Source organism: Nuphar pumila, chromosome 13, assembly GCF_984573655.1.
Source record: "Nuphar pumila chromosome 13, dmNupPumi1.hap1.1, whole genome shotgun sequence".
NCBI classification, from domain to species: Eukaryota; Viridiplantae; Streptophyta; class Magnoliopsida; order Nymphaeales; family Nymphaeaceae; genus Nuphar; species Nuphar pumila.
Window position 1 is genome coordinate 52,307,067 of NC_143261.1, and position 16,212 is coordinate 52,323,278.

The window sequence follows — 16,212 nt, forward strand, 5'->3', positions numbered from 1 at the left end:
GGGTGGAGACCTTGTGCCCCACCCCCGCCGGGTCCACAGCCATCCCTAACAAGGGCGAAGCAGCAGGCTCCTTGGTGGGCAAGAGGGAGGCCAAAGGGTTTAAGGCTGTTTGTTGTGGCGACTATATCTCAGCAGAACTTTCTGATGAGGTAGGTCTTCCGACTTGGTGGGAGGTTTTCTGTGTAATAAACGAAAAAGCAAAAAAGAGAACAAAAACTGGGAGTGAAGCAGGCATGGTTGTGCTAAATATATGATAGGATTCCAACAGATTCTTGAAAACGTCTGAAATATTACAATTGAACAGACTAACAGTGCTATCCTTGCACTCATTTCATTCTTATCCTCTTCATTTGACCTTGGCACGCTGGAGTTATGACGTTTCCCAAGCGTCTTTAACCATATAATGCACGCCAAGCTTCCTGGCCAACCTTAACTTTCTTACTAGTCAAGCTTCCACTAATCTTGTCTTTGCATAAGCAGAGTCCTCCATGAGATGCCAAGAACTCCCCTAGTTCGAAGAGTGCCTAACAAAGGCAAGATACATTGAGAAAAGCATCACAAATTTTCACACGCACACACACACACACACACACGCGCACGCACATCTCAGATTCTTGGGGAGTTGGGTGGCAGCCTGCGTTAAAGGTACTAATATGTCATTTAGCAGCTTATATGTCAATATTTCCTTTTCTAAACTTCAGAAGTTGCACATTTAAGCTTTCACTGACCAGCAAGTCTAACATCCTCAAAGACCAAGCACGAGGAAATATGAATGTAAAGCAAGAAGAAAAGCATGAAGTCTGATTTATGTCCTAGCAAGCAGCTGAAATTTTACAAAAATGTTTTCAAAAATTTCCTGTAGTAGAGATGACTGAAAAATACATAGCTTATCACCCTTTTGATCTCCTTATGACCTTGTTTCCGAAAGTCATAATCACAGAAAATGTGGATCTAAAAACATTGTCCTCAAAACCATATTGAAAAATCCAATACAGTTTACATGAAGAAAAACTCAGAATGTTATAATTTTCCTTTGGTTTCTTTTTCTGAAATTGCAGAAACCTGCCCATTATTTGTTCCTATACTTCCTGAGGAATGAAGATGAATATATACAATACAAATTTAATCAGATAACAGACATGGATGGCAAACAGGAAACCAAGGCCCAAGTTCCATATCTAACTAATCAGATGACTTGATTTCAAATACGCTCTGTGAAAGATACTATAATTACGTCACATGCATGTGGACATGGACCACATCACTATATAATGTTTTAGTTTTAAATAAAGGTTTTTATTTCTAATTTTGTTAGCCATTATGCTGAAACTACTTCGCCCCTGTCTATAAACTCCAGAACTAAACAATACACTTATCCAACTTGGGTTGGATCACTGCATTGGAGAGTTAAATTGGGTTCATACGCGTGGCAAAAGTAGGTGAGGTGGCTAGTCCTGGTTCAGAGAAAAAAATGTCATAGTTTCCAAACAACCTGACTACACTTGTAAGGGCCTGAAGCCTTGAACAATGAACAGGGTGGGTTATAGGTAGCGTGCCTAGCACACAAAGCTTCATAACATGAGATTATCATAACATGATACCCATATCAGATTTGATATCTGGTACAGTTTCCACAGTAAACAGGGAGAGAGAGAGAGAAATAATCAATGGCTGGGGCGGCTCTATGTTCCTAATCCTTTTATAAATCAAACAGGTATACAATGATCCTTGTAATATCAGAGATATTACAAGGATGCCATTAATAAGTAATATTCAGCATGTGTTCATTAAACATACCATGCGTATGGATCTGGATCCAGATCCATACGCAAGTGATATTTTAACACCCTCCCTCAAGTTGTATGTAATTTTGGAGCATGTACAACTTGCTCTTCAATAGCCAAAATTGACGTCCTGTTAACCCCTTGGTAAACAGGTCTGCCACTTGATCTTCTGTTCGAACATGACGTAATTCTATCTCCTTCATCTCGACTTTCTGCCGTATGAAATGTTGATCAATCTCAATGTGCTTCGTTCTGCTATGCTGGATAGGATTACATGCAATGTTTATTGCGCTTTGATTGTCACATAGAAGAAAAGATCGAATAATTGTCTCCCCAAGATCACTCAATAAGTGTCTAATCCATGTGACTTCCGTCGTGCCTGCAGCCATCGATCTGTATTCAGCCTCTGTACTCGATCGTGCCACTGCCTTTTGTTTTCTGTTGCTCCAGGACACTAAATTGTGTCCAATATATACACAATATCCAGAGACAGATCGTCTCTCATCTGGATCCCCTGCCCAATCTGCGTATGTATAAGTGATGAGTTTATGTCCTCTATGCAGATTATCGTTCTTGCGATAAACACGTTCGTCTCCTATAGTTCCTTTTAAATAGCGTAGAATGCGCTTCACAGCTTCCATATGACCCTCCGTTGGAGCATGCATAAACTAGGATACCTGATTGACAGCATAAATTATATCAGGTCTGGTAAAGGTCAAGTACTGTAACATCCCCACGAGACTTCTATACGTTGTAGGGTTGACACAAAGATGACCATCTTCAGAGCTCAGCCTTTGATGTAATACACTAGGAGTACTGACTGGTTTGCAATTCGTCATCCCGGGTATGTGTCTTGTTGTCTGTCAACTTCCACACCAAGAAAGTACCTCAACTCCCCTAAATCTTTCATCTTGAAAGTTTTCATTAAAAACTGCTTCACGTCTTGCACATGATTATCTGAACTCCCAGTGATCACAATGTCATCAACATATATAAGAAGTATAACAATGTCTGCCTTTTGGTAAATAAAGAGTGAGTGATTCAGAGAGCATCTTCTAAAACCATAACTCTGAATTTGCATAGAGAAACTTTCAAACCAGGAACGGGACGCCTGTTTCAACCCATACAGAGATTTTCTTAGTTTGCACACTCAGGCAGTAGGATCCTTCTCGGCATAACCAGGAGGTTGCTCCATATACACTTCTTCCTTTAAAGTTCCATGCAAAAATGCATTTTTAACATCCATCTGGCTAAGGCTCCAACCTCGATCGACTGCTAGGGATATGATGATACGAATAGTACCCATTTTGACTACCGGACTAAAAGTTTCATCGTAGTCTTCACCATGTTGTTGTGTGAATCCGCGAGCAACAAGTCGTGCCTTATATCTGTTAATGCTTCCTTCAGGCTTATACTTTGTTTTATAAACACATTTTGAGCCAACTACATTCTTTCCTTCTGGCCGAGGGACTATTTCCCAAGTCTGGCATTCATGAAGAGCTTCCACTTCTTCATTCATAGCTTCAGTCCAATGGCAGAATTGAAGAGCTTGATTAAAACAAGTGGGTTCATTCTGTTTTGTGAGCTGAGACATAAACAACTGGAAATCAAGGGAGAAGGTCTCATAACTCACCCATCGTTGAATAGGATGCTTAATGCGTGACGACCTTTGAGCCGGATCATTGGCGATGCTTTCCACATTCCTCGGCTCTGTACTTTTGTCCCGTCTAGTGTATATCTGCCCAGAGAAGCGTTCTACTGGGGTTGACCCAACTGGAGATAATTCAACATGCATCTGTGAGTCATTCAACTTCCTACTCAAGCCGAAGGAAGGACAATTTGTCTGACATGTTTTTCCTGTATTCGCAAAAAGATCTGCGCTCATCCATGGATCATATACTTCTAATTCTCGAGATGGCAACACTGCAGAGTCATTGACCTGAAAGTTTCGTTCGTCAAAAACATTTCTGGAGGTCCTAATACGTTTTGTAGTAGGATCATAGCATCGATAACCTTTGTATTCATCTGCATACCCAACAAATCTGCACTGGACAGCCTTGTCCTGAAACTTATTTCGCAGAGATGAATCAACATGTACATAACATACACAACCAAAAACACGCAGCTCATCATAAGAGGGATGTTGCCCGAATAAAGTATAATAGGGAGATTTCCGATCCAAAAGTGTCATAGGAAGACGGTTTATGATATGAACAGATGTGTGAAAAACTTCTGTCCAGAGACTAACGGGCACATTGCTATCATGTAACATGCTCATCGCGCTCTCTACAATATGCATGTGTTTCCTCTCTGCAACCCCATTTTGTTGAGGAGTATGAGGGCAAGAAACCTGTCGACTTATTCATTTATCCCGAAGAAAGGCAATAAACTCGTTCGATGAATACTCTCCTCCACCATCATATTGAAAATGCACAATATCACAAGCAAACTTGGTTTTGACCATCGAATGGAATTCCCGAAATATTTTAAAAACTTCATGCTTGTGTTTTAAGAAATATATCCAAGTATAACGGGAATAAGAATCAATAAAGATAACATAGTAACGACTGCCAGAAAGAGAAGGAATAGGTGCAGGTCCCCAAACATCAGAACAAATAATCTCAAATGGCTTTGAAGCTCTTTTATTTATAATATGAAAAGGAAGAACATGACTTTTGCAGAGTTTGCATGAAGAACATTTATTATTATTATAAAAAATTGAACATAAACTAGACTCTGGAAGGAGACCATCAGATACAAGATTTTCAACGAAACCCTGACTACAATGTCCCAAACGACTATGCCAAATATCTGACTTATTATAATGAGATGAATTAAAAACTTCTAATGAAGGGAAAAACAAAGACTCTGAAGGTGAAGACACTGAAGGATGCTTGGACGACTTCAACTGGAGAACTGGAACTGAAGACGAAGACATTGAAGGGATCTCCTTGAAGACGTACATGTTTCCTTGTTGCTCCCCCTTAGCGAACGTCTCCTTCGTTCGTAGATCCTTAACATAAACAGAAGAGGGAGTAAATTCGACGGAAGAATTCATATCGTCAACAAGTTTAGCTACAGAAACAATGCTCTTTTTAATATTAGGAGCAAGAAGGACATTGGACAAGTGAAGTGAGGACTTTGACATAGGAATATGTGCACTACCAGTATGACTAATGGAGTGATAAGTTCCATCTCCCGTAACTATACTACCTTTTTCAAAATAAGGCAATAAGTGAGATAACTTACCCGCATTACCCGTAACATGTGTGGCGGCACCTGAATCAACATACCATTCACCTTGTTCATTTTGCTTGATCGTCATCTGAGACAATGCTGATAACAAAAGTTGTTGCACATCTGTGGATGACACTTTTGTGTCCACAGTGGTAGCTGATTTATTCTCAATTTTGTTTATTTTTCCTCTGTTCTGTAGATTAAACCAACAATCAGCTTTCACATGTCCTTTTTTGTTACATAAGAAACAAGTGGGCACTCTCCTCTGATTTCCTGTATTAAAAATCCTTGAAATATTAGGTGTATGCAAGATACCACGTACTCCCTGCCCAAAACGTCCGCGGCCTCTGCCTCCTTGATGCCCGCCATTCCCTCGTCCAAAACCAACAGAAGTGTCCATGGCCAAAACTGAATGAGGACGAGCTGATTCATTTCCTTCTGCCCTTTGCTTCATAATCATCTCATGCTGGAGAAGTTTCGCTTGGAGGTCGTCAAAAGTGGGCAAGTGAGGAAGGCATGATAAAGCTGTGGTGAACATGTCAAAATTAAGACCCAATCCATTTAGAAGTTGTTGAACTTTATCTTTATCTGCAATAGCACTTCCAACAACAGTCAATTGATCAGTAATACTCTTCAAGCGGCCTATGTATTCCATGACTGTCATGGAGCCTTTCTTCAAACTTTGAAATTCATTTTTTAAGTACATAACGCGGGCTTCTGATATCTGAGAGTATGTCTGAGACAGCTTATTCCACAGATCCGCCGCAGTGCAATCATCTGAAAGAGTAACCAACACTTCTTGAGAGAGTGTTGACGTAATATAAGCAACCAAAGACTGATCCCGCTTCCTCCAAGTTGTATACTCTGGATTCTTAATGGAAATGGTAATTGTGTCACCCTTCTCATCCTTGGTTTCCTGCAAAATAAGCCGTGGTGGTATAGGAACTAAACCATCCAAATGTTCATCGAGATCCTGACTCCGTATAAAAAGAAGAATTTGCCTCTTCCAGGTCAAAAAATTAGAATGAGTAAGTTTTTCTGTAACGAGCTGACTCAAGAAATTGGCAGAGGGACTGGATGACGAAGACAAAGAGTAATCCATATCAACGGAATAATGAATAAGCAAACAAGATGAATGAAAAGAAATAAACAGATTTGAGATCACTTAATTAATCAGTAAAATTGTAATTAATCAGTAAAACTGTAAAGAAAGGAAGGGAAACTTGTGGAATCAAAAACTGGTTTGAAATAAAAAAAGGGGGAACAACAGTCGGTGATGTTTAGAAAAAAAAATGGAACCAACACAGACGATAGAATGAACAAGAATAACAAAAATGAGCGAGAATAAATAAAAAATATGAGTAACAGGAAAGAAAGGATGGATGAGCACGTTGTTCACGCTGATGAGGGATTTCAGAAGATGGGACATCAAAGAGTGATGTTCACGGTCTGTTGTTCATGCAGTGCTGCTGTTCACGCTGATGGAGAAAGAAAGATACCAACTTTCAAAAGATCAAGGGTTTCAAAGACTGCTGTTCACGCTGATGAGGGATTGTTGTTCACGCTGATGAGGGGTTTCAGAAGATGGGACATCAAAGAGTGTTGTTCACGGTCTGCTGTTCATGCAGTGCTGTTGTTCACGCTGAAACCATGGAGGAGGATCGAAAGGATCGAGCACGTTGTTCTGTTGTTCACGCGTTGTTGTTCACAATCTGCTGTTTCAGAATTTCTTCACGCACAGGATGGCTAAAGCTCTGATACCATATCAGATTTGATATCTGGTACAGTTTCCACAGTAAACAAGGAGAGAGAGAGAGAGAAATAATCAATGGTTGGGGCGGCTCTATGTTGCTCGACCTCCAAGCCCTAATCCTTTTATAAATCAAACATGCATACAATGGTCCTTGTAATATCAGAGATATTACAAGGATGCCATTAATAAGCAATATTCAGCATGTGTTCATTAAACATATCATGCGTATGGATCTGGATCCAGATCCATACGCAAGTGATATTTTAACAACCCATTGATTCAGTTCTCTATTATTCAAAAAAAGAGAGAGAAAATTGGTTTTATCACGGGAACCATTGGTCTCAATTTGTTCTAGCATGTGGAGTATAGGAAGAGAGTTTAAAGAACATGGTTAACAGCCACGGCAAAGGGCACATAAAAGAAAATAGAAGAATTGATATTTTCCAGTGAGCCAATGATTCTATATTTTTTGTTGCATGCATTTACACTTTGTAAATACTTAATGACGACAATCATATTCCAACTTCAGGTAAATTACAACTTTTATCTCTTATTTACAATCTAGAACGTGTAAAATTTCCTTTGGGGTTGAGTTAGTGAGTCAGCATTGAAAAGATGTGTATTCGGGTCTTGGGTCAGGGTCCAGACCCGAATACGTAATCACATGTTATATTATCTAATTAATGGCACCTATGTAATTTTTTTGTATTATAAAAGGGTATTTTAGTACCCTAAAATCTTTTGTATCACTATTAGCATATAATGAGAGGTTCAATAGCCGATTCCTGTATTGGGAATTAGGTTTTCTCTGCAGCTCCTTCTCTTTCTCTGTTTTTCACTCTTCACGCATGATGAAACTTTGGGTTTTATGAAATCTAACATGGTATCAGAGCCACGCTAGAGCTGGATCTGGGATCGCTTCCAAAGGTAAGTCTAAAAAGACTGATTAGCCTCACAAGGCAGAAAATCGATTTTGTTTATCTCTTCTTCTTCGTGCCTGCACTTTTCTTTTCTTTTTCTCTCGTCATTATCGTCATCGTCGATATCATCATTTACGCTGCGTCTCTCTACTGCTTCTTCTCTGTAATCATCCTGCTTCTTCGCTTATTGAAAGTTTCTGCGTGATTCCCTTTTTCTTTTCTTAATCTCAGTCTGTTTTAAATCAATCTGTTGCTCAGAATCATATCGGATCAGGTAATCGGCTGTCTATCAATCTCGTTTTTCTCCCTGTTGATCAGATATGATCAGATTCAGATCTGACTCCATCTGTAGTTCGATATTTTTATTATTTTACCCTTGAATGTGTTAAATCAAAATCGGGTCTGAGATTCATTTATGTGTTTCTCTTAAAATTTTGTTCTTAGTGATACCCTCTTTCAAGTCTGGATAGTTACAGATCTGATCTGAATTCAATATTACATCTAAGTTGGATATCAGATTCTTTTTCTTGATTATTGTTTATTGTTCTTCGCATAGCCCGGTATAGTTATTCTGCAAAAAAAAAAAAGGGAAAAGAAGTTCCAGTTATTTTTGTCATCTACGTGACTACTTTGTCAGTAACAGCAAAAAAAAAGGGGGGGTAAGAGGCTGCGGGGATTACCTTGGAATTGAAAGCTGTTTTTCTATATATCGACTTCTTAGCTATCATCGGGCTATGTGCTGGACACATTCTCCTTATTCTTATCATAAAACATGGATACATTTCCTTCTCAGTCTGGCCTTTCCTCAAACTTTCTTAGCCAACTCGTGTCTGAAAAATTAAACAATTCCAATTTTCTGACTTGGAAGAGGCAAATCATTCATTTCATTAGGAGTCAGGATCTTTCTGGACATCTGGATGGATCTGTTCCAGTTCCTCCAGAGTTTATATCACGTGAAGAAAAGGACAATAAAGCAGCATCTATCACAGTATATGTTAGAAATCCTGAATTTGTGGCTTGGATGAAAAGAAACCAGGTGTTAGTTGCTTACATTACCTCTACATTGTCACAAGAAGTGCTTGTGGCAATTCCAGATGATTGCACTGCCATGCAACTTTGGGACAGACTAGTTCAGACATATTCACAGGTTTCTCAGGCCAGGATTGTATTTCTTAAAAGAGAATTTCAGATGTTAAGAAAGGACTCCATGACTATCATGGAATACTTAAACAAATTGAAGATCATCACAGATCAATTAGCAGTGGTTGGGTGTGCAGTGACTAATAAAGATATGGTACAACAAACTCTGAGTGGATTGGGGCATCATATGATTGTTACTTCCTTGTTGTGTCTACCTGATCTGCCCAGATTTGAAGTCCTGCGTGGCAAACTACTTCAATATGAGATGAACCTGAAAGGGTTTTCTGAAGAATCACATATGCATACAGGTAGGCAAGAGGTCCTTGCCACAGGGGTAGTCTATGGACGAGGAAATTATGTTGTTAATGGAAGAGGAGGACAAGGAAGAAGTGGACAAGGAGGCCGAGGACTATTACCTACACCCAACATACATCCCAACTCACAGCGACAGAGGCCAATTCCTACTTGTTTTCTGTGTAATAAAAGGGGACACATCAAAGTTAATTGTTGGTTTAATCCCCTAAATAAAGGAAAATCAGCACAGACTGAAGCACAGAGAAGAACAAATAGCACAAAGGCCAGCAAAGAAGTAAAAAAATTGTTATTGTCTGCCCTGGAAGGATTAAACCTGAAACAGAATAAGGAAGGTACTTGGTATGTGGACTCTGAGGCAGCAACTCATGTTACTGGCGATGCAGGTAAGCTCCTAAACCTTGTTCCTTACATTGGTAGAAATAGTATAGTCAATGAGGATGGATCTCACCATTCTATCTCTCATATTGAAAATTTTGTTATACCCATGACAAAGTCCTCTCCCAGCCTTTCAAAGGTTCTTTATGCTCCCAACATCAAGAAAAATATTGTTTATGTTTCCAAGCTTGTTGATGATACCAATGCTTCAGCTGAATTTACTCTCTCTTCTGTTCTTGACAAGGATCTCTGCAAGATGGAGACGTTCGCTAAAGGAAAACGACAAGGCAATATGTATGTTTTTCAAGAAGATCCTTCCTCTCGTGTCCACTATGTTGACCCAAACTTGAAGCTCTCCTCATTGTCGTCCTCAATGGTTCCACATGTGTTTTTAGTGTCTCTGAATCTAATAAGCCAAATATTTGGCATGGTCGTTTAGGTCATTGCAGTAGCAATTTCATTGAGAAGCTTGTTTTAAATAACCTCATCCCCAAGTCTAGTTTAGGAATAAATGACAATGACAACAAATGTTCTAGTTGTCACTTATGTAAGAGTCATGTTTTACCTTTTCATTCTATCAATAAAAGAGCTTCAAGACCTTTTGAGATTATCTGTTCTAATGTTTGGGGCCTGCCTCAGTTGCTTCTTTATCTGGAACTAGATATTATCTTATATTTGTTGACAGTTATTCTCGTTATACTTGGATTTTCTTTATGAAACACAAGTCTGAGACCTTCAAGTTGTTTCAAAATTTTCACACCTTTGTCAAAAATCAATTTTCTGAAAACATTCTTTGTTTCCAATGTGATGGAGGAGGTGAATTCTCTTCAAGCGATTTTACTAATTTTCTTCAAAGTAATGGAATAAAGCGAAGGATGTCTTGCCCTCATACAGCTCAGCAGAATGGGATTGCTGAAAGGAAGCATCGCCATATTGTTGAGAGTGCAATGAGTATGATACATGATAGTAATCTTCCGATTACTCTATAGACAAAAGCTTTTCATTCAGCAGTTCATGTGATAAATTGATTACCCATGACTATTTTGGAGAACAAATCTCCCTATTTTTCCCTATTTAAAGTTCAGCCCAACTATCATGATTTGCGCGTGTTTGGTTGTGTATGTTATGCTCGTATTGATAGTTCGATGAGACATAAGTCTCATGACAAGGCCTTGAAGTGCAGGTTTGTGGCATACGCAGATGACTATAAAGGATACAGGTGCTATGATCCCATGAGCAAGCACATCAAAATATCAAGAAATGTTATCTTTGATGAATTGAATTTTGATCATCGACGCATTACTCCTTCTGAATCAAATTTCAAAGTTGAGGTCTATCATCCTTGGTTGAATTCTGAGCTTTTCTCTGGTACTAGTGATATATGTTCTTCAAATTGTGATCAAAAGGATAAAGAAGCTATGTCTGCTGATAGGTTGATTGCACAGGAGAGTACAGAGCCATCCTTGGGTCTAGAAAGGTATAAAGGTCTTGTTTATACCCGACGAGAAAGGGATGCACCTCCTATCTTTAATCAGGAAATGGGTACACCTTCTATATCCACTAGTAGACCCACCCGCTCTCGTCATCTGATAGAAAGATGGGTCAGTTATGAAAACTTTTCACTTGACTTTCAACTTTTTCTAACTGCCTTGAGCAAGGAAGATGAACTCACAACATTTTCTCAAGCAGCAAATTCTAAAAGATAGATTGAAGAAATGAATGAAGAAATGGAGGCTCTACATGAATGTGGTACCTGGGATGTTGTTCCCAGACCACCTGACAGAAATGTAGTTGGGTCAAAATGGGTGTACAAAATAGAGTACAAATCGGATGAGACTATAGAACGGTACAAGGCGAGACTTGTGGCAAAAGGATTTACACAGAAGCAAGGACAGGATTATGATGAGACTTTTAGTCCAGTTGTGAAAATCGGGACAATCAAAATCATACTATCTTTAGTTGTTGAACATCAGTGGACAATTAGTCAACTTGATGTCAAAAATGCTTTTCTCCATGGAAACTTGAAGGAGTAAGTATCCATGGAACAACCCACTGGCTATGCAGAAGGAAATCCTACCAAATACGTATGCAAATTAAAGAGAGTGATATATGGATTGAAGCAGACATCCCATTCCTGGTTTGATAGTTTCTCTCTTGAAATACAAAAATATGGTTTTAGGCGATCTCTCCTTGACCATTCTTTGTTTATATTCAAGAACCAAGATGTGGTTACTCTACTGTTAATATATATGGATGATATTATCATCACATGTAATTCCAAAGTTCATATTGAGAAGGTCAAACATCTCTTGAATTAGAGATTCAAAATGAAGGATCTTGGGAAACTTCGATACTTCCTTGGAGTTGAAGTTGACAGTACCTCTGAAGGAATGACTCTCACCCAACATAAGTACACTATTGATGTGCTCAATAAGACAGGTATGAAAGACTGCAAACCCTTGGGAACTCCCAGCATCCTTCACCAGAAACTTAGTTCTCAAGATGGAGATCTATATGAGAATCCTACAAAATATCGTAGCATCATAGGCATGTTTCAATATCTTACTTTCACTAGACCTGATATTGTTTACTCAGTAAATCAGGTCTCTCAGTTCATACATGAGCCGCGTGAAGAACATATGGAAGCGGTTAAACGGATACTTCGGTACTTGAAGGGAATGGTTGGGGATGGCCTTTTGTACAAAAAAAGGACAAATGAGCAAAATGAACATGAAATTATTGTCTATACTGATGCAGACTGGGCGGGGGATCCAGATGAACGCAAATATGTATCTGGCTATTGTGTGTTTGTTGGGATGAATTTGGTGTCCTGGAGTAGTAAGAAACAAAAGGTTGTTGCTAGATCAAGTACAGAAGCCGAGTATAGGTCAATGGCAGTCGCTATTGCTGAAGCTACTTGGATTAGACACTTGCTGATAGAAGTGTGAGAATCGATCTCTCAATCCCTCCTTTTATGTGATAATCAAAGTGTCATCAATATGTCCTTCAATCCCATTTATCACAGTCGGGCCAAACATATCGAAATAGATCAACACTTTGTGAGACAAAAGGTAGAAGAGAAGAAGATTGAGCCTAAATTTGTACGGACTACTAATCAAGTGGCTGATATATTCACAAAAGGATTGACTAAAGACAGGTTTTGGATGTTAAAAGGCAAGTTGTTCATGGTTCAAAACCATGCACAATTTGAGGGAGGGTGAAAAGATGTGTATTCAGGTCTCGGGTCAGGGGGTCCAGACCCGAATACATAATCACATGTTATATTATCTCATTAATGGCACCTATGTAATTGTTTTGTATTATAAAAGGGTATTTTAGTACCCTAAAATCTTTTGTATCACTAATAGCATATAATGAGAGGTTCAATAGCCGATTCCTGTATTGGGAATTAGGTTTTCTCTGCAGCTCCTTCTCTTTCTTTGTTCTTCACTCTTCACGCATGATGAAACTTTGGGTTGTATGAAATCTAACAAGCATTTGGTAGAGTTGTATGTGACCATTGTCCAGGCTCACGTAAGGTATGGTTAGTGACTTAGTGCTTTGTGTATCAGGTCAATCTGGTAATTCTAAATTTGTTACCACATTTGCGTAAATGTAATATGGAGTTGCTTATGTGTCAATTGATTCAAGTCAGGTTGGATTAAGTTGGTGTAGACCACGGTCAGGCTGACCAGGATGAGTTCAAGCATTGAGTTGATCTGGCTTTGTATAATAAGAATGTCCATGGAATGGATCTTCAACAGTAAAAAAATTAAGAATATTGATGCCACTCTGGTTAATATAGATGCGCTCTAATCTTCTTTTCCATAACCAAACAGACTTACCTATGGGACTAGCTTCAAGCAATTATATAGGGAAACTAATTTTAATCTATGCATAATTGTCATTATTCTGAAAATCTCCAGGAGAACTTAACTCAAAAGAAGCTAATGTAGCAAGAAAATTAAGATATTTATACCTCGAGTTCTTGATCCAAGGATTCTCTGGTTATATTAGTTGCTGCAGCCAGAAGAACAGCTGGAAGCTTCAACACAGGTACAATTTGCAACAAGCAAGCCAGAGGTTCATTTTGCACTCTCAAAAATGGTGGTACACATTGCATCCCTCTAACCATAGCTTGAGTAAAATCTGTTGATGGACCAAGCGCAGCTACATAGAGAGTAACCTTCTTGTCAGTTGTTGCAGGACTTTTATTTGTACTGCTGATCTTTGAAGCTGCTATGACAGTGGGCAATATCAACATAGGCATATCAGTGGATGTTTCTTTCATGATAAACCTTAACACCTCGTTGACAGCACATGCAGCAATTGGAGGCTCATAGTTCTGCAGAAGCAATATGGACACCTGAAAACAGATAACATTCTTCTTTGTGAAGATGACACGAAAAGTTCTCTCTTATTTGAACAATGATGGTGACCCCAAATAAATCGTGATGCCTAAAGGCTAGGTCAGCAAGTTTTGTGGTGTGGTTCTTTCTGAATATCATGCATGATTGCCACATGCTTAAGAATTGTTTCATAGTCCATTATAGTAGGAGTCAAGCTGGTACATACACTAATGTCATGGTACCATTTAGCTCTGACAACCAGAAACTGGTGGGGTTGGTTGACCAGTTCTAGGTGAGGTGAGCTTGATGCTAGAATACTATTGATGAATAAGGTACTCGGATGAGAAAACCAACTCAAAATCGACCTTTCATCTATGCTTGAGGCAGTCACACACATTGAGGCCAAATGGTACAAGAGAATCACCTCTTGCCGGACGATACCAACTTACAGTTTTTCGCATTTTCCATTGTTGAGCCATGGGGTTTATTAATGGCCATATAAAAGAATCCCTAGGCCCATACTTATCCCATTCTTATTTAGTTCTTTTAGTATATAGCTTTTTCACTGAAAATTCCCATTAGAGGTGTTGCCAGCATATGTCATTGTAGCTACTGGTACTGGTATTAGTAGGAAGGAGAAATGTATAAACCATTACATCAGACCAAATCTTAATTATTGAAACCATCAGCATAGTTCCTCGCTCAAAGGCATCCTTGAATGTGTCCCTCTAACATGTATGTCTAAACAAAACTATCTTTTTTTAACTTTATTATTACCATATTATTCTAACTACACGTAGGGCATGTTTGGATAAACTCACTCATACAGAAAACTAGAATAAGCTGGGCATATAGCATTATGAAGCATAATGCTGTACGACAACCTACCACTTTTTTTTTTGCACAAGGGTGTGTGAACCAGACATTCAAATACTTCGGGTTCTTAAAATAACTGGATAATTGAAGTGCCACATGCTTCCTGATCAACAACATGATACCATCATAAAATGGATGCTATAGAAAAGGAAATAGAAGCAGACAACCGGTAAAAAAATTGAGAAATAGATGGTATGTCCCCAACGCACCTGAGGCAAACCACAAGCATCGACAAAGTTGATAAGATCCCCCAATGCTTTGGTATCTCTTATCCCATAGCTCTCCAGCGAGAGCTCAAATGATGATTCACTGTTAAAACACAAACCACCGTACACAAAACACTATGCTGAAAAGAAATTTAAAGTAAAATTCGAGAAATAACGATGGCAATCAAAATAAAGAAAAGTGAAACCTATTTAACCCACTATAGACTACGAAATATCAAAAAAGGCAACCGGATTCAATGATAGTTCTCACCCAGAAATCCAGAACGCTTTTTATGGAGTGTTTGGATGCACCCATTTATCTTGAAATGCTCGATAAGTTGCAAAAATGCAATGTCCCAACTTATCTATTTTTTCTGGATTGGTGGGTGCATCTTCTTTTAGGAAAAATATAAGTGGATGCATCCAAGCACCCCCCTTAGATATGAAATCGTAGAGTGATGGGATATCTCGATAATTCCAGATTTCCGGATAAATGGGTGCATCCAATCACACCCTTACAACACGCAAGTCCATCAAAGGGGAAACTCAGAGATACAAAACCAAACAGAAAACATGGGTTTTTATTTTTTCTCGATTACAATCTTTTCCTTATGATCCGAATCCAAATTTGTGCATGAATAACTACTTATGGAGAGAAAATTAATAATAATCAAGGAAATTTGTAAAAGAAAATGGAGGGGGAGGTTTGTTCATACGTTCTCTTGAGTTGGGAGTTGGGGTTTGGTTGGAGGGAGTTCGCCATAGACTTCCCAAAGCCTCTATCGTCTCTGCAGAGGAAGATGACCTTCTGAGCGACCCTCATTCTTCGATGCCGAAGGAGGAAAGGCGGTTTAGTCACGGAGACGCAGAGAGATTTCGCTCGCTTTGATGATTTGGGGAAAGGAGAGGAAAGAAATTAGAGGTGGGCAATGGGCCAGCTCGGTCCGAACAGGACTTTTGGCTTGGCCCAACTCGAACCGGGCTGCGGGCTCGCTCCCTCAAAACTGGATGAAAACCTATATACATACAATCCATAGGTGCACAATGAAAACTGGATGTTTTTGAGCGTCCATCACGCGTGTAATGGACGTTCAATATTTTCCCGCAAAAAATACTCAAAAAACATCAAAATCCAGCAGGTTTTGTACCACCGCTAAAGATCCCAGTTTCACTGGGACCTGCAGCGGTTGAAACCGTCTAACACTTCTTTTGTTTAAGACCAGGCACATTGCTAAGAGGGTGTTGCGTGTTCCAGGA

The 16,212-nt window shown here is 39.1% G+C and overlaps 1 protein-coding gene across 1 annotated transcript; it reads right to left on the reverse strand.

Moving 5' to 3' along the window:
• Nucleotides 1-217: 217 nt before the first annotated feature.
• On the reverse strand, nucleotides 218-15,964 carry LOC149818374 (period circadian protein). Its single transcript, XM_089984764.1, has 4 exons — nucleotides 15,672-15,964; nucleotides 14,959-15,058; nucleotides 13,504-13,890; nucleotides 218-524 (listed from the first exon to the last, which is right to left on the reverse strand). Exons 1-4 carry the CDS (start codon nucleotides 15,776-15,778, stop codon nucleotides 393-395), a joined length of 726 nt encoding a protein of 241 aa, XP_089840890.1. The 5' UTR covers nucleotides 15,779-15,964; the 3' UTR covers nucleotides 218-392.
• Nucleotides 15,965-16,212: the final 248 nt, after the last annotated feature.

Coding starts and splice junctions, on each gene's coding strand:
- LOC149818374 (XM_089984764.1), bottom strand. CDS start 15,778: ATGAGGGTCGCTCAGAAGGTCATCTTCCTCTGCAGAGACGATAGAGGC. Junction 13,891..14,958: donor ATGCTTGTGGTTTGCCTCAG/GTGCGTTGGGGA, acceptor ATCTGTTTTCAG/GTGTCCATATTGCTTCTGCA. Junction 525..13,503: donor CCTTGGATCAAGAACTCGAG/GTATAAATATCT, acceptor TGCCTTTGTTAG/GCACTCTTCGAACTAGGGGA.